Below are 24,447 nucleotides of genomic sequence, written 5' to 3'. Positions count from 1 at the left end.
ATTAGACATTAATCAATTTGTTTTTGGCGAGAGCACTTAAAAATGCGGTCGTTATATACTTAAGAGGATATTAAACGTGATAACGAAGCATGTTGCTGCAGCAAATGGGAAATGTTTCCAAAATAAACATTTTTGTTTTAAAGATAGACCGCACTCTATCGAAAATAATCACTTAACATTTTGGGACGGAAAGTACATGAATATTATTAAAAGCCCTTGTTTGTTTCAATTTTAAGCTATAAATTGCCGGCAATCGATCATTTGTTTGAAGTTGGTTTTTATTGTGGCAATTCATGCATTTGCAGCCATCCCTCAGGCTCAGCCTCAGGCTCAGCCAACTTTTAAAAGCCACATAAATTTCTGGTCAGTTCATTTGGCCGGCCAGTCAGCCATGTATCCATCTATCTGTCTGCAGGCCTCAGCGAAAAAATTTAAAATTTAAAGCCAGCCAGGAGTTAGACTGTCAGACTGAGAGCCTAACAACTAAATGGAGCTAAATGTAACGCATAGCGCAAATAAAAGCCTGAAACGTTGCCACTAAATTATGTTTGCCGTTTGGGCACAGGCTCGGGAACAGGCACAGAAAAGGATACTGAGTTTAAGAGTGAATGCGAGATGGAGGCAGATAGGCGGCTGGCGGCAGTCGGCAGGCTGCAGTTGGGAAGCACCCACGCATGCCGCCAAATTGCAGCCACAATTTGCTGCAAACTGGAAGTGGAGCACTGCAGACCCCTGGAAAGGCATACATCAAATGTGTCAAAGAGATTTGTTATGCATGACGGCGGGCTGCCTTTGCCGGCTGACTCGCAAAAAGTGACAGGCGCAGGCTTCCTCAAAAATGATGAATAAAATAATTGGACCCGGCGATACCCAGCACTGTCACTGACTCCGCACGCCGCACCCCGCATTCATTTGCATTGTTTTGCTTTATTGAACCGAAGCATATCCAAACTTCTTCATGATCTGAGTGTGTACATTTGGATGAAGTTTGGAGTGGAGATGTGCGCAGTGTGTGTCTGGATCGAGTAAACCTAGATGTTTCTGAAAGAAAATCAACGTCGTTTCCCCCGCAACAAATAGAAAGTGAATGAGTTGGTATGGAACGAGGGTAGGGGAGTGGACCCTAGATCAGATTAGTCTTCTTGACCATGTTGAGGAACTCCTCCCTGCTGACCTCGCCGTCGCCGTCGGCATCAGCCTCGTCGATCATCTCCTGCAGCTCCTCGTCGGTGAGGTTCTCGCCCAGCTCCTTGGCCACTCTCTTCAGGTTCCGGAACGATATCTTTCCGGTGCGATCGTCGTCAAAGAAGGAGAAGGCTTTAGCCATGTCCTGCTTTGAGTCCTTCTCAGCCATCTTCTGGCGCATCAGGTAGAGGAAGTCGTTGAACGCAATCCTACCCGTCTTATCCTTGTCGATCTCGTCCATCATGCGACGGATCTCCTCCTGCTTCGGCTCGAATCCTAAGGCACGAATGGCCACTCGGAGCTCTTTGGTCTCGATGAACCCGGAGCACTGTGTATCGAACAGATCGAAGGCCTTTTTGATGTCCACCTTCTGCTCCAGCGACAGATCGAAGGTGGGCAGCCGCTGCCTCTTGCGCTTTGGCTTTGTGATGACCGAGGCTGCCGAGTGGATGCCGCTGCCGGACAACGCACTGCCCAGTCTCTGTGATGCTCTCTCCATGATGCTCCGATTACTAGTTATCGCTCCGGTCTATTTATTTTTGTATCGAACAATTTTTTAAACCCAAAAATGGGGGGAAATGAACTCTCTAGATCTACGATCGATAAGTGTGCCCGTTGGGAGTCTACTGTAAATGGGAAGGGCGGTCTGTTCAAACTGGGGGAGTTTTTGACAGTCTCATTGCTCGACCTACTCGGATACGATAGTTTTTGTCTCCTTACACCTTGCACGATAATCCAACTATCACTGATAGCCTCTCTGTTCAGATTTTGTGCCTAATTTAATTTAATAATGCCATTTTTGTTTATTCATTTTAACGATTTCTGGGAAAAGCCACTGGCACAATAAAATCAAAATTCATGCGCGCCATATTGCTCACTGGTTTCCGCGAAATCGGAGAACCACTTGCCGGTCCTCGACCGCAAAAGCCAGAGGGCGGAGTGGCAGGTGTCAGTCAGTCTGTTAGACGGTCCTGCCTCCTGTGCTCCCCAGCTACGTGCCACGCTCTGTTTGCTTATCGCATTTGCCTGCTGCACGGGCTGGCTTAGCCGAAAGCGGGGCTGCGGCACGTGCCACTGGCTGCTCATGATTACAATTACAATTACACAAAGTGGGGCGGGATTTCACTCACCTGGGGGTCGCCCCCAGCTACTGCTGCTCCTCCGGCAGCGGCAGAACCCAGTCCCAGGCCGCCGCTCTCCACGCCAGTCAGCGATAATTTACGATTGCGCTCCCGCTCCAGTCTCATGAGGATCTGGGCATTCTGCTCGCAGGAGTAGGTGTGCGTCTTACGCCTGCGTTCCAGACTGTACTCGTAGAGGGGCCGCGTCGCGTTCGGCTGTAGCTCCAGCTGGGCCTCGTCGCCGGCGTCGCAGCTGCACAGCGACTGGTTGGAGCGGCCCTTGCTGCGCTTGAGGGATCCGCGGTTCGAGGAGGAGGGGGTCAGGCGCTGCTCGCTCACGTAGTTAGAGAAGGTGACCACATTCCCGGAGACACCTGTAGGGGAAGGAAAAGCGTATCAGTTTCGTGTCTCGTAAAGGTTAATAAAATTGTTAAGCTAAGTTTGACGCATATTGTTGGGGAATCGATATAAAAATCGTTTAAGGTGCTCCGCTCAAGGATCGGGTTAAAACTGGCAAAGATATAGACATCGCAGTGGGCCATATGGGTGCTTCCCATACATTCCCCAATTTGCAAGGATGGGAAAAAATGGAAGAAAATCTAAAAATATTTTTGCTTCGGGGCTTTGATGCAGATTGGTGGGGAATCAATCTACAATTCGTTTAAGGTATTCCGCTCAAGGACCGGGTAAAAACTGGCAAAGATAGACATCGCCGTGGGCCATATGAGTCCTCCCCATACATTCTCCATTTTTCAAGGAGTTCGATGGGAAAAAATGGAAGAAATTTGAAGAATATTTTTGCATCAGGCTTTGGATGCAGATTGGTGGAGAATCGATCTACAAATCGTTTAAGGTATTCCGCTCAAGGATCGGATAAAGACTGGCAAAGATATAGACATCACCGTGGGCCATATGAGTGCTCCCCATACATTCCCCACTTTCCCAGGTGTTCGATGGGAAAAATTTGAAGAAAATCTAAAAATATTTTTGCTTCGGGGTTTTGACGCAGATTGATAAACAATCGATCTACAAATCGTTTAAGGTATTTCCTCCAAGGATCGGGTAAAAACTGGCAAAGATATGGAAGTCGCCGTGGGTGATATGAGGACTCCCCATACATTCCCCGATGGGAAAAAATGACAAAAATATTTTTTTTCGGGGTTTCGATGCAAATGGATGGATATCGTTGTACAAATCGTTAAAATGAGTCAGTCTTAAGAGCTATGTATTTTGGGGCTGCAGTATCCATCAAACATAACCTTTCCTAACTTAGATCTTCCCTGCCAGATGGTTTGTGTCAAAACAAAATCGCGGCGAATATTTTACAGCGAATTCAATCGAGTGATTTTTTCTAAAACTGACTATTTTTATAAAAAATTAGTTTCTAGAATCTAAATGAATAATAAATAAAATACAAAATAATATATTTCAGCTCACCTGGCGCTACTCCTTTTCGCTTAGAGGGGGAAACGTAGAATATGTCGTGCTCGTCGAACTCGATGCTCCTTTGGGCCATGATGCCGTTACCGTTTCCGTTACCGTTACCGCCTGCTGATCCGCCAGGATTACCGCCACCGCCCAGGGCCGTGGTGGCTGTGGCGGTGCTGCTGCTGGTGGTGCTGGCGGCGCTGTTGCCGCCGCTGCTCAGGTTGCAGCCGTGGTCAGCGAGGGCGTGGAGCAGAGGGTGCCCCTGCCGATCCCGGAGAGAGTGCTGCTTGTGCAGGCCATTAGTCCGTCTTAGCTCCGTCATGGTGCGAGTGCTTCTTCTGCGTTTGGCCTTATTCCCGGAGCCGGCTTGTCATCACTGCTCATGAAATATTCATGCCACACTCTCGGCACTCGCGACGCTCTTCTCCCGCGCCCGCTCCCGCATTAGCATATCACTTTGATTCCGATTCCGACTCTGGTGCTGGGCTCTGGGACGGGTCGCTGGCTATATTTTTAATTTTAAATTTGGCCTCTTGCTGGCTAAGCCGGCTAACGATTTCCTTGTGTCAATACAGCAAATTCGCAATCCGATTTGCCAGCTAACAGTTTCGATTCCCGGCCCTCTCATTGCCGGCTTTGCTCCTCCGAAGTGTGCTGCTCCTGCTCCTTCCTACTTCCCGGCCCGCATTCTCCGGCCCGCTTTTCGGGGGGCTCTTAGCCTTTTATTTTTCCGGGTGATTCCTTTGTTTGCCCTGTTAATAGACCGGGCTTAGTTTGTCTATAATATCTGCAAAGAGACGGCGCAGAGTCGAGATTAGGCTTAGAGGACATGTGAGAGTGCTGAAAAGTCTATTCTAAATTGATTTCATTGTTTGCCGCTGTCTGGGGAGGCAGTGGGGTGGGGCTTGTAAATATGTACAAATTATGGGGAGAGTTATCTTCCTATTTACTTAAGAATTATGTGGAGTCTCCAAACACTTTGGGCATCAATCAAGATCCTACACTTTGGCCTAGATCCTACTAAGAGTGAGAGGCTTTAAGGTGGTAAATTGTGATGGGAAGACACAACAAAGATTGATGATTTTCCATACAATTATAAACCTTTGAGTAAGCTAGACAACTGTCGCCAATCCGAACCAGACACCTGGCCAATTAGCGTGCCATTGACGTATTGATTTGGGAGGCGCGTGTTGGCGCTCCTATTTTGGCCGCCTTCGAGTAATTTTAGGCCAAATTGAATTGCACCATGCTTGCCAACCGATTGGCTCCCCATCCGCCATCGGTGCCAAACTTTTCGCATAATCGATGGCAACTTTTTAATAAGCAAGAGCCGACGAAATGAAAACAAAAGCCAAAACAAATATAATATCCCGGCACGCTGGCAGGAATTTGTTCGAGGGGCGAGGAAAAAAAGGAAATGGCTGACAGCTAAGCTCCCCAGAAAGTATGCAATGTAATAATAACGTTAAAAGATAATGAGAATGCCAACAACAAGTGGCTTTTCTTTGTTTGTGTTTGTATTTATACTTCTCGCAGGATGGGCGTGAGTCCTGGGGCAGCCCCACACCGCCCCCCAAGGAAGAGTAACAAATAGGCAACTTGAGCAAACTTTCAAAAGTCAAAAGGGCCGCCCAGCGTGCGTGTGTCGGAGGGTGTATCAGTGTGTGTGTGTATTGGCGATATTTATCGCTTCTTAAGTATTTTTAAGAAGTTTGCCATCGCCAAGTTTCGGCGACGGGCGAACACCAGCCAGGACACCGACAAACACCAGCAAACATTTTTATCTTGGGCATATTTAGAGTGGCACTTCACTTGTCACAAGTCTCGCCGGGGAGCAAATTGTTTTGGGGTTGTTTTCGGGGCATGGTGGGCTAAAGTGCTGGCACGCCCCCATTCAAACATTCTTTTTGGCACAAACTTTTGAAGGCTTTAATCAACTTGTGGCACTTAATGAGCGTCTGTAATGAGTTAATTGTTTGGCATTGTTTTGCACCTTCCGAGAGTTTCCAAGTGTTTCAGATAGTTTTTAGTGTATCCCGACTTTTGAAACAGTTTCTTTATTAATAATACTTTCTTTGACTTACAAACTGTTACTGGACTTTATGGGGGTTTGGTTTTATTTGGCTTGAGGCTATAGAACCCACATATAATGTATTTAGAGCTTGCTTTGTTGCGTTTATGACAGCTTCAACTTGACTGGATTAATTAATTCCTGCATTGATTTCGTCCTTGAAAAGGGTTTTACTTTCGGGCCGTAAAGTCTGAACTACCATTGGGATAGGGCACACAAATGAAAATCTAATTTGTGGCACTGTGGCAGGACGAGTGTGCGAGGGTGTCAGTGACAGAGACAGACAGAGACAGCCACACAAGTGATACATGGGCTGATGGTAGGCCGTAAAAGCTTCGGGCCTTTCATTTGCGTTTAAAGACCTCAAAAAGGACTTCCGCTTGCACTGGCCTACAAATTAACATGCCCCAATCTGTGACTGTCTGATATGTGTGTATCTGTGCGGCGTGTGTGTGCCTGTGGGTGGCATGAATTATGAGTAAGGCAGCTGCAGACTTAATGGAAAATGCTCGACCCGGCCCAAGAGTTTTGGCCAAGAGCACGCAAGGCGTAAATTAGAAGAACGCAAAAAAGATACACACGGAAAAAAATGCGAAAATTCCCACTGCGCCCACGTAATCAGGCATGTGTGTGAGTCCTCTTGAGTGTGTGTGTGTGTGTGTTATGTAATAAGTTGTAATGCTCGCGTTACTCATAAATTAGACACGATCTATTACGGACGGATTTATATGCATGAGGAGTCAGAGACAAGAGCCGGAGCGAGAGCCTATAACTTGATAAAGTCGCCCCGAAACGAGTGGGTGTCATTTTTAATTTTTGACACGTAGTCTTAACCAAAGCGCCAGAAACATGTGTTCTTGGCATTGAAAAAAGGACGAAGGATAGGAGAGCGCGTAAAATGAACAAGTATTTTAAAATTCCAATTCCGGGACAGAGTCGGAGAGATCGTATAATGAGTTCGCTGCCGGCGGGCCATAAATACCATTTGGAGTGTGTGCCGCACACCCATAGGTGGCCCATAAAAATTTGTTTAACACGCACACGTACGGCACACACACACACCCGCTCGCCCCTACACGTAAGGCTATGCATACGGGGGCAAATCAAATTTATTTTATTCTACTTTTTTCTCGCTTTCTGCGCAGCGTTGTCGTTTTTATGACAGCGCAGCAAATTAATAAAATTTACGCAATAAATCATTTTAGCATCAGAACACAGAGCCGCCGGAGGGTCGTCCGGGAGGACATGGGGAGGCAGGACATGGAAATGCAGGACGAATAGGATGTGTAGTAATGTGTTGAGCAAATAAAGACCTATGGCTCAAAGCTGTAAAGTTAACCAAATACTGCAGGAGGCGGCAGCTCAGCCAGCAAAAAACACAATAAAATGCGAAATAATAAAATAAACTGTTTACATATCGGTCTTAAATTGGATTTCGTTGCTGGCCGGCCTTTGTTTGACTTTCTGGACTTAATTTATGCAATCAGAGTTAGTGTCGGATGTAATTGGATTGGTGTTTTAGAAATGTATCTAATATCAGAGAGAGCAGTTACATTATTGGTTGGGTAAATGTTTGCAAACTCCTTTAATAACTCATCCCTTAACTCCTTCAAGGACGACTCTCCACTGGCCTCTAATCAATTTCGGAAAATTCCCGCCTCATTACGAAATTTATTTCCAGCGCCAGCTGCCTCTGGCTAAGCTGCCACATTTATTTAAACGAAAAGTTTGCAATCCCCAGTCCCCAGTTGTAGGTCCCAGCCCCCAGCCCCCAGCCAGGCTTTGGCGCATTTAGCAATCCCATTCGCAACTCATATTTTTAGACTCTGCCCTAAGTGCGTTGACTGCACTTTTGGCGCTCGCATAAAACTTTTTCGAGCTCACTGACCCCCCGAAGAACACCCCATATTTTGCCACCGCCCCCCCTCGAGCAGTCATCTGGCTTTGTGGAGCTCCGAAATCCCCGGGTTCTATTTTCTGTAATTCAGCTTGCATCCGTTTCTAAAAAGTTACGCTGCATCCGAAAATTCAAGTGGTTGGACCAAAGGCTTTTAGCTGACTTAACACCAGAAAGAGCGCAGATATACACTGAGAGAAGTGAAGCTATTTTTTGCTATTCAATTTGGGATAAAAGATTTGAAAATAAAGGACTTCTCTGCAGTTGGATTGAGAGTTTCTCTGGAATCTGATCTGATTATAAATCTCCCTCTAATAGTTTCTTTCAGTGCACTCGCAGCACACAAATACACTCTAATATATTGCTGCACCCCTTCCTGTGCCGGCACTTCCCCTTTTTAGTGGCCTCATAAAGCCCGAGCTTAAGCATGTCGCAAAGAAAGGGTTTCCTGCTATTCCAGCCAAAATTTGCAAAATGTCGCGCTTGGAAATAGTGCGTGTGTGTGAATGTGCTGGTGAGTGTGTGTGAGGGTCAAACCCAAGAGCGAATAGTCAAAAAAAAAGAAATCCTCCATGGAACGCGTGACTTAAAATAAAGAAATAACTTACAGAATAGGTCGAGTCAAACAATGCGCGACATTTGCTCGAAGAATTTAACATGGCTGGGATGTCACCCATTTTCCAGCGCCCCTTTCCCGCTTATGTATGCAGGAGGGCGTGGCAGACACTTCACTAACAATGCACGGCGGTCTTGGCCAGAGCTTTTCATTTTTTAGGGGCGTAAGGAAAAATAAAAGCCAAAATAAACTAACCCGCTGTCGCATCTCTTCTGACAGCCATCCCCAAAAGTTAGCACTTTTCTCTAATATTTGGTCTTTTGGGTTCAGGAATTGGGGCTTAGAGGACCCCAGGGACCTTTGTTATTATTTTTGCTTATGCGCAAGTGCATCTCAAGTGCATTCCGACTTACCTTGGACTCAGTGGTTCGCTTGAATGCTTGAATTTGCGGAATAACTTCCAGCCGACTTCTGGGAATTTCAGGTGGAGTCTGCAATGGAAGAGAATGCGTATTATCGATTTATGTTTAATATATTCCGGCTATAATTGGCAACAAATAACACCTAATTGGCACAAAAACAATCTTAAATCACTGGCTGTTGTTCCTGTATTATTTACCCGCCGATTTCACTGGCAAAATCAACAACTAATTTGCTTAGATAGCTAAAAAACAATGTGCATTTTAATTAAAATAATTTGTATTTGTTCTCCGGCCGAGCATGGTGGCTTTCGGTACTGTCTCTGCATATTTGCAGGATATTAATTTGCATAATTATGGCGACCATAAAGAAATGCTGGCCAGCAATTACACAAGCCACAAGCAAACAAACAAACTGCCAACAAAAAACCAAATGCAGTTGCCCGAGAAGAGCTCTCAAACACACACTGTCATAACTAATACAGAGTTATTTATCCCCAGGGCCCGATTTATATTACTTCCCCGCCAGCCAGCTCTAGTTTTCTAGCATTTTCCAAAGGAGGTTACTGCTCCAAGGTCTCCGCTCCACTGCCCCACTGCAAATATATCAGTGTCAAAAAATAATAGCGCCCGTTTTCGCTTTTAATAATTTCCCCTGCCGAGCGGAGCATTTGGAGCGGAAATTGCCGCTGCTCGAGTTTTGGGGCCGGGTCGTTGGGGGCCTTGAAAACAATGGTCAGGCGCAGCGCTGCAATCGCGACTGCAGGCGGTACCTCTCTAAATTATTTTAAATCCGAAGCCGGCTTGCAGATCCCGGGGGGAAAAGCAACACTTTCACGCTTCCCTATCGAGAGCGTGGGTGAGTGGAGTGTCAGCCTTAAAAGCGCCATTAAATTAATGCAATTTCGCTTTAAAGCTCAACCGGAATTGGATTTATTTCTTTGCTTAACATGCCGCTGACATTTGGAAAATGAATTAAATTGCTGTTTTTAGAGCGTTTGGATATGTGGTTAATTATTAACGACAGAGGTTAATGGCTCTGCGTTCAGCCTTGTAATTGGTTCGAATACTGATAGGATATGAAGCTGGCTAATGGCTTTTTATCCCTTGCAGAGGCTTGAAGAGTTGCCCACAGCCTGGGCCCGTTCAGTTGTCTGCACATTGAGCAGCCAAAGTTTCGACATAAATTCAAGACCCACTCCCATAAATATAACCACTTTCATCGATAGAAGTCAGGAGCATAAATATGCAGCCTCGCAAACTTTCTGTTGTTTTTCCTTTGGACGCCATTGTGATAAGCTATTGACTAAATACTTTGGCAAATTCATAAATTTCGACATAGCGTAATAGCATAAATATTTAAAAAATGCCAAAATTCGGAAGAACAAAAATGTGCCCGAGCCAAATTGAGTTGAAAAGTTTTGTCCAGAGGTCGGGGCATGTGTTCCCCCTGACGGCGCTGTCCAGAAACTTTATTGGCTTGATTTTTTGAACGTCATAAAGGCTGGAAGGACAGCCAGCAACTTGTTTAGCTTCTTTCTTATTCATGGGTATGGCTCATCAAAGCCTACTTAATGCCCAATATTGGCCGTGGCTTAAACAGTTTTGACCATTTCATGAGCTCAACTTTGCCGGGCCAGAAACTTTTCCTCCTCTACGCATTTCCTTTTCGGGATATTTATAAGGCTGCTGGTGGGGCATCCGCATTGATATTAAACAGCGGCTGGCAGCCGAAAATGTGGGCATTAATATGCAGTACCGAACTCCGCCCCATCGCTGGTGAGGAGGTGAGGCAATTAGGGCGGCCCGGGAACTCCGATTTTTTCAGTGCAACCTCCGGAATGGTCCGCATCCTGTCTGAGGTGTTGTTCGGATCCATTATTAGAAGCGCACACACTCCCCCGAAAGAGCAGCGGCATTAGACTTTAATAAGCCAATAAGTTTGCTCTCAGGTATCCAGAACTGCTGCGGGACATCCTTATCGTTATCCTGCCGGGAGTGCATTAATATTTATGCCTATATCGGAACGCAGGACTACTTTCTGTCCATGCGTGCGTTATAAATAAAATTAAATGTTTCAGTTGAGTTCAATTTTTGTTCGGCAACCAGAAAAAGGAGTTCAGCGACGATAATTCGACCTGGTTTTCGGGGATAATGAGATTGTGGCTGCGAGGGGAGAGGACGAAAAGACGGCAGGATTGGCTGGAGAAATTCTACTTCAGTTAATGATGCAGTCGTTAGCGTAGAGATCCGACACAAGGACCCGGGCTCCTTGAGCCGAGCTGTGGCTGGATGAGAAGTAATGTCTCATGACCGTAGCAGTAATTAGGTTTTTGGAATAACTAAGTAGAATCTGGCATGCCAACGGCAGTTCAAGGGTGGATTTACCTCAATAAGGACTCTGTTAGTCCTGCTGTCTAGAGTGCTTTTGAGCTGAGTTTTAATCAGCTGGAAAATCAGCTATAATCAGCTATAATCTATAAAAACATTTCAGGAAACTATTGTTAATAAGGAAATACTTAAATATATTCACTTTTTCCCTCATTCCCAACCACTTTTTACACACGCTTACTATCTCTATTCTCCATCCTCCGGACTCCTGCTCCTCCCCCATTATGGCCCTACTAAGTATGCTATACTTTGGTCGCAACTTCCCCGGCGCCTTATCTATGCGTGGGTACTATCAAATAACATCTTTATCAAACATTTTTGTGTTACATGCACGCGACTGAAATAAAAATAATGATCAAGCCAAGTAGCGGAAGGACAGGAGCGGGTGTCGGAATGAAAGAGACGGCGCATTTGTGGCTTTTCTTCCAAGGCTGCCGGGGAACAATAACAACGACCTCAACAGTTCAAAGAATTAACTCACATGCCTGGCATAATAAACATAACAGCTTCAGCCTTGGCTTTTGTTTTTGATGCCGCCCTGTACCTGGTAACTAAAGGGTATATCCAGTTTAGATTAAAGTAGTTTCGGAAATAAAACTAGGAGGAATCAGGCTCCAGTGAGAGAGAGGATGGACTCAATTACCCAGTCCTTATTCTCAGGGTTTTCGATTGACTGATTATGGCCATTTGGCCCAAGGGGTATTGCGCAGTCTCAAGATTAATATCCTGTTTACTGCTTTATAGTATGTTTACTTTACTGTCTTTCCCTGGCTCCATTGTTGTTTATTGTCGGCGGTTCCTCTTGGCTGCTCTCCGCTTTCGTTTGGCTGGTTAACATGCTGTTCCTCCGTGCTCCCCCAACTCCAGTAGTAACTCCGACAGCCCCATAGCCACCCCACTCCGAAAAACAGTCAGCCTTGGGAGTCAAAGCCGTGGCAGACATGTAGGGAAATGGCAAAGCCTTGTAGCCTCTCGGCCTCGCCGGGAAAGCTCTCGGAACCGATGCACAAACAACATAATTAGTGGAGAGCTGCAGGGCGAGTCCTCCCGAAAGGGGCTTCTTCAAAGGCTGAACTGCTAATTGAGCAGCTTGTAAGGGGAATGGGGCGAGAGTCAGCGGCGGACGGCAATCGAATTAATTTATTTCGAATTTTTCCTTCAGACCGAACGGAAAATCTTCAATCAGTGCCCCGTACAATGTGCTCCTTGGCAGAAATTATGACTTAATGCAGGCGAAGTCGCTTTTGGGCTGCCATTGCTGAGCCAGAGTTGGAAAATTAATTTCCCAAGTGCATTATTTAGCGCGGGGTGGAGTGGGCGGTGAGTTTTTCCGGTCCCAGTAGCGCATAAATCGACGTAATGGCAAATTGTACAAAAAGTGAAGGAGAAATGGGAAAAACTTGAAGCACCGCATAATGGGAGTATGATGAAAAATGAAAGCCGGGCGGGAATGTCAGAGTTTCCGAGACTTGGAGGAGCGAGCACTTGGCTCACCGACTTTCACGCTTAATACAAAATCAAATCAGGAACAAAATATACAAATTTGGGAAGTAAATTGTATATTTATCTGATGTATTTCTTTATGAATTCACTTTTTAGTGAAACAGAGCTTTAATGCTCGCCTGGCTTTAAAAAAAAGGTTTTCCGGATGCCCCCGCCGCTTTGGCCTCTTTTCCCATGTCCCTGCCTGTCTATCTGTCGCATTGTTGGCCTTTTTCCCGGGCCTCCTCCGGCCGACTGACTGACTCAGTGACTGATTGTGGCAGCCATTTTGCCGGCACACCGAAACGAAAAGAGACGGGCTGCGGCAGCCAGAGAGAGACAGCCGCACGCTCCACTTACTCGTCTCTTGGCAGGCTCATAAAATTTTATGATTTCGATCAACTCGAGTGCGGAAATTATTAAGAGTCGAATCTGTTTCAACATCCTGCCACTCCATCTCTTTCAGGCTCGCTTTTTTGTAGGCCCAGGCCCACATTTTCGCATTCACATGGATACCTTTGCAGACTCACAGCCGAGTTCAGGGCAATATTTTTACTTTCATCAGAGCGGTATTTCATGTTTTGTATTTGAACTTCCCACTAAAAGCAATAGGAAACTTTCATCTGAGAAAGGTAACTCAACGATTTGAATGTTTTCTGGGGAAAGTAAGAATAAGAGATATCTAGATATGCACACCTCCATATGCACACCTATTTTTGTTACTCCGCCTGTGTGTGCATGGAGCTACATAATTTCATATGGCAACTGTCAGGGGAGACCGGGCAGGAGGTCGCTTGGGAGGATTCGCGTAAAGTGCGCGGCACATAAACTTCATTCCACGATTCCCCGCCCGAAGTCTGTGGAGTGCCTGCCATTTTAATTTATATTGTAGCCATGTTAAAGTTCAACAATAATAAAAACCCCGCCGCAGGACTGAGGGCGGAGCATGTGTTCGCCTTCAGTTTGCGCAACGCACCTTGCCATTATCCAGAGTGCTACCTGGAAAGTGCGTTTTTATCTGTTTGGCAGCTGGAAGTGGAAACCAGGTTACACAGGAAACTTTTTTGAGTCCCCCTCCACCAGAGTGGGTTGAAGGCGCACGGAGAAAAACGGTTGCTCCCAAAAATAGCTAGACTGTTCTGAAAACATAACGCTTTAGAGAAGCACCTGCTTGACTTAATTTCGGCACCCATGCCAATGTAAACGGTTATCGTATTTAAAAACATATTAATAGGCCACCAGACGCGTGAGGCCGAAAACAGTTCAAGCAGAAAACCCAATCCCCCGATGCGGGGAGCATATTTTTAACCCTTATCCAGTCGGCCTCACTCGGAAGGACCCTTCCTCTGAAGCGCATTTAGTGAAATGACCGCAAAAGTTATTTTTAAAATCATTTTCGAACGAACACACGCACTGATGTGGAGGTGGGGAGAAAGTTCGGGCCAGAGATAAGCCAGGAGCAGCTGTAAAAAGCACATAAACATGCGTGTCGAGTTGGGTTGGGTGGCCTCGCTGGGGTCGCTGGGGGTTCAGTTTCCAGCTTCGGGTCAGTGCGAAACCAGCCACGCCCCATTCCACCGGCCTTGTTTTGTGTACTTTTCACTTTCGCTGCTTGTTGTGCTTGTGTGTTGTTTTGCTTTTGGATTTTTTGTTGCTGGCGATACTTTGAAGCTACTTAAGCCGTTTTGAATTTTTTATGAGCCCTTCCACTCGCTCATAATGTTTTTCGTGTGTATTGATATAAATGTTTATACCTGCCCAGGTGGGGCCGGGTTGGGGCAGTCGCGGCCCTCGATACTGTACCATCTTGTACTTGATGAGGCTGCTCGTATGCTTTGGACTTGCTGGCAATTATTTATTATTTATTTAATAGCGTTATCGTAGATAATTTGCCATAAAGTAATTCCCTTGTTAGAGCCGAGTGTTGCATCCTTTCATGTTTTGATAAATTGAATTGTTTATCGCCGCTGCTGAAAGCTTTCCAGGACCAGCCTCCCACCTGTCATCTTTTTAATATTCCCTCTACCTGCATTTCTCGAACGACTGACTGTATGATATGGGTTTATCAAATATTGATACTGGTTGGCTTACATCTTACGAGTTGGAATAAGATATGCATTATTGATTGGGTTTGTCGCCAGGAGCACTTGTCGCTCACCAAAAGCTTTTACTTTTGATTTGTCTTTCCCGGGAAAATGTTTGAAAAGAACACGCAAGTATTCAAGCCTGAGTTGAACACGAAAAATTGTTAGAACAATCACTGGATTGGTCCTCCCTGGATTGGTTTTGTAGTGGCCCGGGTCGCATACAATATTAATTCCTTTTCACATTTCGTGGTAGCCCCTACATTTCATAAATATTCCATATTTCCTCCATGTAAATTCAAGCTGTCCTCGTTTCATTTCGCGTTCGTTTTGAGTTATGCATTGTTTCGCACATTTGGCGCGTCGATTTATTTACGGCGTCCATAAATTGCGTGGGTTTGGTGGCTGGTGTGCTGCTGACTGCGGGCTGGTGGCTGGTAATGTGTGTCCTCTACCATATTCCGTGTCCTGTGGCAGGACCCTGTCACGTGTTGCATCACCAGCGCACAGCAGTTGGCATATTATTCATTTTTATTATATTTTGTCGCCTTAACGACCATAAATTGCATTAAAAATGCTGTCATTGAATATGCTTTGCGTAATGGTCAGGTGGTAGAGGTTATGGAAGTGGTGCTGCCTGCAGTGGCACCCCCTCTAACCGCTCTTTGGACCCAGTAATTTATGGCCAAAATTTAAATGTAAAGACACATACATTAAAAGCTGCCGCGGATCAGAACAGAACCCATCAACGCTGACAGCGGAAGTGCTGCAAACTCAACCGTGAAATATTTAAAATTCATTTTTTCTACGGCCGGAGACCGCCTGTTTTTATTGTCGCCGTCTTGGCCGCCCAGCTCGATTTTTATGGCGCCCAGAATTGAATAAGGGATAAGGGAGTTAAGTATAGGCAATCCCATATTCCCCCCGAAGTGTGTCCCAGACTTCAGAAATATTTTAGAATGTGTTCCAAAGCCGAAATGCCAAAAGTTTCGCCCACCGAGTCTTAAGTCTCGAGTTGAAGAAGCCCAAATGAGAGTGGTGCGGGGGTGGGTGGGTTGGTGTGAAAAAAAAATGTGTAACTTAACCCGCATCAAGAATTTGTCACGATTTGTAGTCATCGTCATCGTGCCTTCTTCTGGCCTGTCTCCCCAACTTGCCAGCTATGAAAAATGACCAAATCCAACGCTGCGTATACGTAATGCGCCCCTAGGAGCCCCCTCAGCCCCGTGACAATTGTGTGGTTAGATTCTTCTTTCACTTTTTTTTTGCTGGCTCCCCCATCTTGGCGCTCCAGGAGCCGCAGTAGCGACTCCTTCACACATCGTTTGTCACATTGTTCGCAGCTAGATGCGAAATCTTTCCCCTAGTGTTTGATATTGTTGTTTTTCGGGGCAATGCCATTACTATTTGCCATTGTCAGTGTTTTGTTTGTTGTCGAATATTTGTTGGGATTTTTCATCTCACTATAGTTTGCTTTTTGCACATTAGTGTGGGAGTGTCAACTGTAATCAATTTTCCCTCTTCAGGGGCAGCAGGTGTCTCAAGAATTTTCATTGCAAGGCATCTGCTGAGTGCTTTCGTTTTCGCCTTTCAATTTTATTTCTGCCACCACAGTGCGAAGCTCACTCTTTTCACCGATATTGATTGCGAAAGGGCGTCTCAAAACTTTCGCATTGTAAGAGGAAATTTTACAAATTTAATTACTAGAAGACAATGGCTGAGTAAATTGCAAAACGCGAAAATCAGTGTGCATATATTTTCCGGCACACAGTGCGTATGATTGACATTAAAACATTAATTATGCAAAGCGCATGGGAACTTTTTTGTTGAATTGTGTTTGCTGTTAGGAGAGCTCCCAGCCTGCATCCTTTCTTTGGCGTAACTTCGTTTCACTGTAATACACTGGGAGAAAGTGCCTCTGTCACACCATCACCCCACAAATATTCTATGGCTTGCTTGTATTTAAGAGTGACTATTTTCTTCCAGTGTGAAGCAGCCAGCAAACTTTGAACGAGTTCGCAGTTCTTTCTACTAGGGCCACATGTCGTATGCGCGATGTCAGCATTGTTGGCAACGAAACGACGAAGGCGTGGCTACAAAAGTCAAGTTTTTAATTGTTTTCGCGAATTGATTTAAAAAGCTTGTTGCTCAGCAACTTGTTTGCCTCGAACTTCATTAATATGTCAGAGTTTCGGTGTCGGCCAAGGACTGCTGTTGCTGCCACGAGGACTTCTGCTAAATGGCCTCGCCGGCTCTCCTGCTCCCGATAGCTGCCAGCTCCCAGTAATCAAAAGCAACAGCGAGTCGGGAGATTCGTGGAAAACCAAACTGCGACAGCAACTGATGAAAAGCTTGATTGACAGACGAGGGAAATTGAGGGCTTCGCCGTGAGGGGAGAAAGTGGCCACGGAAAGGGCATTACGACAAACTCTTTGCCGGCTCGCTTTGGCATATTTTATTTATGAGAAGACTCTGGGGCCGAAGGACCTCTGCTGAGGCTGATTGCGGCCTGTCCTTGCCCGCTGCTCTTTCGCCGGCGCGGGTTTCAATTAAATGCACAGATTTTTCAGCCGCTCGCCGCGCCCTCCCTTTAATTATTTACTGTTTCGGCACGAAAGTGGGCGAGAAAACATGCAGTGGGCGTGGCATTTAATTGTCGACACAAGAGCGAAATAATTTTCATATCAGCTTAAGTTGTTTGCTCCGTTGTCTGCTCAATCGAGCGTCCTTAAGAAGGGGCGGGCAACGAGTTCAACTGTTTAATTAAGGAAGGAGTCCGCCCACTACTGATGGCATCCCGGCGTGTGGTTTCTTGCCAGGGAGCTCGGGGGTCTCAGGTGTTTATTAATGAATTTTAAATCCATCGCTGCGCAAGAAACTTATCTCCTGAGCAGCTTTTCCTTGAGGAAACGGGCCTTGCGGTTTTCTGAAATCCATCAAAGAATCCAGAGGCTGTGTAAGCACTTACTCGGCTTTCTGAGATCCAATCAGTCAGTCTTTTCTGCCCACAATACAACTTAAGTCGTAACATGGAGGTCGTTGACAACGACGGCACTTTATAGCTGTCACTGTTAGTTAACTCGGCCGGCCCCACTTCTCCCCTCAATTAGCTCAATTAAATTCGAAAAACCCCAGTCACTCACACACAATGACAACTGACCTAAATGTTGGGGCCGGGAAAAGTTTCCAGGCCCCGAGTTAGATCCATTCCTCCCTAAACTCCCCTCCCGAAACTTGACTTGACCGAAAAACGAAAATTGTGTTAGCATTTTGAGGGCATGAAATATTCATAAGTTGCAAATTAAAATTTCATAAGGTAAATGAAACAGGGGAAAGACATTTAACGTGCCACATTCAAATTTTAATAAACTCAATTATGCAGCACAGTCCCCAGAAAACCCCTTGCCATGCCCTTTGCCCTCTACCCTTTTTCTTGGCCGAAAAAAAGTGAGCCGAATTCAATTTCTACTTGTCTGCACTTGGCTGATTTCAATTAAACCGGCCGTCCCGAGCTGACCGGCCAATCAAAGTGTCAAAAGTTAATGCAGGCTCCGCCTCAGACCACTTAAGCCTCCACATGGAATGCCAGACGGAATAAAATGCAACACGGATGGGAAGCCTTTCGTGTCCATTTCGTCGGCCATTTTGTAATAAATTCCTGAAAAATTCCCCTTTCCCCTATCCCCTATCGCCTGCCTGTGTTTGCCGTTTCCGGTTTGGCACTTTTGTGCAAAAGTGTGCGAGTTTTCATCCGCTTGTCACACACTCTCCGGCAACTTACTTTGGCTTAGACACGGCCAACTTTTGTTTATGATTTCCATGCGCCAGCCACGCCCCTTCCGCCAGGCCACCGCCCCCGCCCCCGGTTCACTTTGCATAAATTGTTAGATGTCGTCCTTGGCAGCGAGAAATCAAAAATGAAACAAAGCCAGGAGGAGTGGAGAACCTCTGACTCTGTTATTGCTGCAAAATTTTTATTTATCTTATAATTATGTAAATGAGTGCGGAGTGGGGGGAGTGGAGCGGAGTGTGTGTTGACTGCTGCCCACAAAATGTTGTTTTGCATATTTTCACGAGCCATGGCCGGGAGTGGGCGTCAAATTAGACACGCCCTGTTTGAAAATTTCTTTGAAATACAAGAGAAACGAGAGCCGAGTCAAAGATTCCCCGGAAACCTGCAAATCAATCAGAGGAGGTTCCCTCTGGTTTCCTTTTCCGACTACGCCCCTGTTTTGTTTTCCATTTTCCGAACCGATTCCGTGGCTGTGTGGCTTCTGTTTTGGCTGACCCACGGAGAAAAAAACAAACAATTATTATGGCCAAGCACAAACGCACATAAATATGCTTCATTTTGCGCCGCGAGTCGCCAGTTTTCCGTTGGTTTCTTTCAATTACCCGAATTCCAATTACCCCCTCGGGCATTCCACGGCTCATACATATGCATTAGCAAATTAATTAGGGAGCGGCCCGGATCCTGATTAGCCGGTCAAGCCGGTCAAGGCTTTTGTCAATCCAAACATTAACTGCCAAAGGGAAGCCATCCAAATGGAATTTGAAATGCAAATGCAAGAAGCCGAAACAACAAACTGGGAGAATCGCAAAATCGGAAAACCAAAATGACAAAGTCATTGGGGAAATCCAGTTCCGAAAATTGGTCCAATATGTGCAAAATGTTTCCCCTCTCGTTGCGGTCCTTTCTAGTCTAATATTTTGTCAGCTTTATTTTCTTGACTCTGCTTCGTTCTGTTTTCTTTTATCTGCAGACTTTGCCCGGTTTGATTTTTCTTTAAATTAGGAACCATTTCATTCTGCAGTGTCCTCCTTTGTGGCATGTCGTGTTTATGGGATTTTGTTTCTTTTCGGCTGCTACTTTCTGGGCTCTCGCCCTCGACCTCCGGCTCTGCCTCTGCCGATACATTTTATTTCATGTTGTATTTTCTGCGAAATAAGATATTTATTTGCCTCTAAGTCGCAGCCTTTCTGGCTTTCCTTTTCCAAATTGACAAATAAATAGCCGCTCGGTTCTTGCTGTTTCTCTGGCAGGGTTTTTCTCGACTTTCCCCGGCCGGACAAATCAATTATGTTCCCCCTGAGCAGAGCTTAGCAGAGGCGAGTCAGTGGGCTTTCCCTTTGTCTGAACACTCTTCCAGGGATTCGGGCTTGAAAATTAATTTTGCATAAAATGCGGAATAGTGAAAAAAGGGAAACCTGTACGAGTTGCCAAAAAGTTGTACCACACAGGTTTTTTTCCGATCCGAGCATTATTGGGAAACAGGGCTTAGACTTCAATCGATTAATGAGGAAAGGTATTCTTTTAGATAATTGTAGGTTCTCCCTCTGAGAGGATGCAAACTGAAAGCTCCTTCAAGCTCCTACTTCTACCCCTTTCAGGACTCAAATTAAACATGCACTTTGTGTCCCCCAGAAGTCCTGTGCCTTTGCTGTTCATATTTCACCCATTTAAGAATCTTTTTCGCGGACGCTTTATCATTTGCTGGCAGGCTCTGGCTCTTGTTGAAAATGCAATAATTCTTCCCCTCGAATTCTCGCAGAGCCCCAAATAATTATCGCTTAATGATGTGCAATGGAGCCAGAAGCTGAAGGGGGCGCGGCAATCCTCCGGCGAAGACCAGCGACCGCCAGAATAAATTTCACGTTTTTTGGCACTGCTTTCATGTAAAATCTCAGTTCAACGAACCCGCCCGTCCAACCACTTGCATTCAATGTTTTCATGTACATTTATTTGTTTATTTAATACAGTCAAGCAGTCGGTGGCGCAGCCCCAGCAGTAGCCGCCGGGCCAAAACGGGGAATTGAATTTGGTTCGCAAATAAATTAAATTGCTCAAGTCGCACTGTATGATTTCCATCAGCCAGCGACTGCTGGCCCGTAATTGAAATGTGATTTATGGACATTATTTAAAGCGGATCACGATTCGCGAGTCCCTCGAAAAAATCTCAATTAGAGCTGCAATTAATTTATTTGCTCAACAAGCCATGTTTGGCCGCAAACTCATTAACTTGTCACATGTAATCAGTGTCCAGTTTGTCGAGCTCCAGCTCCAAAAAAAAAAAAGAAATCAAGCAAACCCCAAAGTGGAAGGAGGACTAAAAACTGGAAAACTAAAATTGAAACTAACTGACCAGCGACAGGCAAGGACACTGGACATGGGATCCAGACACGGACATGAACATGGAGACTATTCAAACTTTGCCACGAGGTTGCAGGCGCCCAACTTTTAAGTGAGTGACTTATTTTTTGTCCGCCCTTGCTCTCCGTCCTGGCTTTAAGGGCGAGTCGGAGCTTGAGATGCGGAACTTTTAAATCGATGCTCTGCGAAAGTGGCAGTGTCATGGTGGCTCCGCTCCACTCGCCTCCAACGGCCCGTCACCGACTTAATTGAGCCGGAGAATGCCGAGACCAGGTTAAGCGGGCGCAGCTTAATTAAAGTGGAAAATAAGCGATGATATAAGCTGATGTATTATGAAAGAATAGCAACATTTTCAGCCCCAAAGTAAGAATTTTATCGCTCGCTTTTGTCGGGTATTTTAAATTTCTCCCAAGACTCTCCTGGCTTTTTATGAGGAAAAATGAGGAATCTAAGAAGTGCCTTCCACCGCCAGGAAACTGACACGTGTAAGTGGCGACTTCGATGGCTGGATAGCTGAGAGGCTTCGTTAGCCGGGCTGGGACAAAAAAGATTGCCTTGTCATCGGCATCCAGTTCATCATCATCAGCGGAAAAGAGGGACGCTCCAGTGCCAGCATCGCATGACCACAAAATTTAACCCGTCCAAGGATAATTTTGTCAAAATGCAACGTTCGATATTGGAGAGCCAAGGCTGGGGGCCACTGCCTTTGGGTCTGTGTGTGTGTGTTGGTGTGTGGGAGGATGTGTGTCTGTATGTGTTGCATATTAATGGCGTGATTTGCATTTGAATATGCGGCCAGCATGGCGTCGAACTTCCTCTGGCTCACATTTTGTCCTGGCCTCGCATTTGGTCCTGGCCGTCCCCCGCACATATTACCGCCCACACGGTGTGCTGCTCCGTGTTCCTTGTTATTGTGGCTGTTGCCTGTGCATATTGCGCTTGCAATTTTCACACGTTGATAAACTTGTTTCAACGTCGAGCAGTCATCGGAAAGGCGATAGCCGGAGCACGGCGAGAAAACCAATGATTAAAAAACTATTCAGTTTTTAATAAACTGATTGCGAAAAGGGGCACTGAAGCATTCTACCGAAATTACTGTAACACGAACTAAAAAGTAATTTAATTGTATTTTTGAAAGCAATCCGCACTTTTTCCGCGTGCACCTGCAACAAATGAGCTTTGTGTTGTTGCACCTGGCTGCGCTCTTGTTCACTTTTCGGTTGCATTCGGCTTGGCTCGCTTATTGCTGTCCGAATGCATCTGCATCCTGCGTCCTGTCCTCCGCTTCGGAACATGTTTTTTTTATCAAACGCTTTTAATTGGCAATGAAAAAAGGATGCGGAGTGGAGGAGCCGTAAAGAGAATAGTTCGTTGTTACGCAGCCAAGAATCGTTGCATAATCCGGGGGTCCTTGTTGTATCAGTTGCCATTGTACGGTCGAGTCCTGGTTTTGGCGCCTAATTGCATTGCTTTGTTGTTGATGTGCATTATTGGAGCTCTAGCTATTGGAACATCCTTCCCGGTTCTCCTTTTTCCATTTCCCTCAACTATCTTTGCTCTCTGATTGCAAATATTTCCGTGCGCTGGACAAATTGGAAACGGGGAAGCGATCGAAAGCGATTATTGCCAAACATCGTTAATGCCACTAATTGTTGAAACGTCGTTGAGTGGCAAGAGCGATGCAAATGAGTCGAAAACTGAGGTTGTTTCCTGGCTTTGTTTTCCAAAATTAGGATATTTTGCGATGTTTTTTGGTTGCCGAGACTGGGTGTGTGTTGGGAAAATTAAAAATTTCGATAACACAGGATGAATCTCATTCACGGATTGGCTTAACCATCTTCTGTTTAGCTTAAAATCAATAAACAAACTCTTAAATTGCGGAAATTATGAACCCCAAACCCCATTTATTGCCATAACGACCCGGCTATTAAGTCAGTGCGATTCATCAGCTCTGAATCGGTAAGCGTATTGAGTTCACACAGACTCCTTCTTCCCCGGGAAGCCCCATGCTGAGCGTCCTTATTGTCCTTTTCATCGAGGCGGAACAAAGACAATTCATCAGATCCGTGGTGAGCTCGCTGCCGCTGAAGAGAAGTCCCACTCACCCGCTGTGACTTTTGGTCATTTTCATTTTTTCGGCTGCCCGCAGGTGAGGTGCTCAATAAACAGCATAATGACTATCGCTGACCGCAGGCACTGCGATGAACAGCCGGGTCGAAGGTCGCCGCGAGGGGGCAAGCGCGGCCAGCTGGGTGCCATAACTCATGACAAAGAAATTACGGAGCGCGGGCAATAAAAAAGTTTCGGCCGGGACTGGGGCGCCATTATCATTGGGCATATTAAAACTTTTGATGTTGCTCAAATTATTTCGGGAAATTGATGCCCAAGGATTAACTTTGCCAAGAGAGACAGAGGACACGGGACACGGACCGACGCAGAGCGCGACAGGAGAAAAAGTTAAAGAAATATAATAAAAGACATAGCGGCCACATCAAACAGGAGACCGCTGGGAGGCTGGGGGCCACACCTCCGCAAACGTGATTCCTCAGTTGAGGATAATGGTCATCATCACGATCCCGCTGATGATGATGGCGGGAGGGGCCTCATGATGGATTCCTTTGGCTTTCGCCTTTGCGGTTTGTGTGCGGTTTTCGAGGATAAATTCACGCTAGCAACGCTTTTTGCGTTCAATTTCATGTCACATGCACTCAGATCCACAACTAATAGAGGTCTGAAGAAGGTCTTTGAAAACCACATTGTCTTGCTGTCCTTTCCATTTAAATTAAGGATATCTTGATAGTCAGAACTGATTATTTGGAATGTCTATTTACGAAACAAGGCATTCAACTTTTTTTTCGGTGCACGCCCCCACATAGTTTTCTACTCCCGAGACCGACTCTCGACTACTCATCAGCTGGAAGCTATTCGCGTAACTTTTCCACCCAAAAAAAAAACTGAAGGGAATGCCCGGGAAAACTCACGAAAAACCCATGAAGAGGGACAGAGGCAAAGGCCGAGAGTCATATACATTGCAAAGAAGTTTTCATTTCCCGAAGCTGCCGCAGGACATTATTTCTTGGAGGTGGTGGTCTCACAAGCCGTCACTTTTTAGGGGCCTTTTTAGGCGGAACCCTTATATGCCTGTCATTCTTTTGCCAGGAATACGTACGTCCCCACCTCGTCCTGTGTGTTTTGGCATTTTTTCCAGCTTTGTGTGCAGTTTTCCCTTTGAGCTTGTCCTTTTTGCCGTCCGTAGTCTGGCCGGTCCTTTAAATACTTTTTGTTGCAGTTGTCGCAACTCGGAGATAAACTTGCGATAAAACTTCTGACAGCTTCCCCTGTTATCGCTGCCTCCCGCCACCGACTGCCGTGCAATTATTCATCTTGCAGAACTAATGACGCAATTAGTTGGGGCAACTGTACTCGGAGACAAATGAAAGCGATTACAGGTGAATGGGAATGGAGTGCTGCCAACTTGATCTGCGGGCTGGGGGCGAAACAAATTGCACAGTTCAGCGATAATAAGGCTCATTTCAGGTGTCCTGCGATAAAAACGAAATTATGCGGAAAGTGGACACCACCATAGCACTAATAGTACTAATAAAAATATTTAAAGTTTAAACTTGATAGTTGTCATATGAGAGGAGCTTCTGTAAAGCCTC

The 24,447-nt window shown here is 45.7% G+C and overlaps 2 protein-coding genes across 3 annotated transcripts in view; both read right to left on the bottom strand.

Annotated features, from left to right (window-relative positions):
* The window catches only part of LOC6497671, a 108,859-nt gene that overhangs the window by 43,699 nt on the left and 40,713 nt on the right, over window positions 1–24,447 (bottom strand). For both annotated transcript variants that reach the window (XM_014906288.3, XM_044716561.1), the window contains exons 4-6: window positions 8,672–8,749; window positions 3,744–4,521; window positions 2,316–2,680 (exon numbers count right to left, since the gene is read on the bottom strand). In XM_014906288.3, coding sequence (XP_014761774.1) covers window positions 2,316–2,680; window positions 3,744–4,056 — 678 coding nt within the window. In that variant the 5' untranslated portion in view covers window positions 4,057–4,521; window positions 8,672–8,749. The remainder of the gene's footprint in view (window positions 1–2,315; window positions 2,681–3,743; window positions 4,522–8,671; window positions 8,750–24,447) is intronic.
* Window positions 908–1,845, bottom strand: LOC6502439 (caltractin). The gene has a single exon (XM_001961566.4). The coding sequence runs from the start codon at window positions 1,682–1,684 to the stop codon at window positions 1,124–1,126; it is 561 nt and encodes a 186-aa protein (XP_001961602.2). The 5' UTR covers window positions 1,685–1,845; the 3' UTR covers window positions 908–1,123.

Source organism: Drosophila ananassae, chromosome 3R (assembly GCF_017639315.1).
Source record: "Drosophila ananassae strain 14024-0371.13 chromosome 3R, ASM1763931v2, whole genome shotgun sequence".
NCBI classification, from domain to species: Eukaryota; Metazoa; Arthropoda; class Insecta; order Diptera; family Drosophilidae; genus Drosophila; species Drosophila ananassae.
The sequence above is the reverse complement of the archived record's forward strand: the minus strand, read 5'-3'. Positions and strand labels throughout refer to the sequence as shown.

Excerpts from the sequence above, each read along its gene's own strand:
- LOC6502439 (XM_001961566.4), bottom strand. The coding sequence starts at position 1,684 with ATGGAGAGAGCATCACAGAGACTGGGCAGTGCGTTGTCCGGCAGCGGC.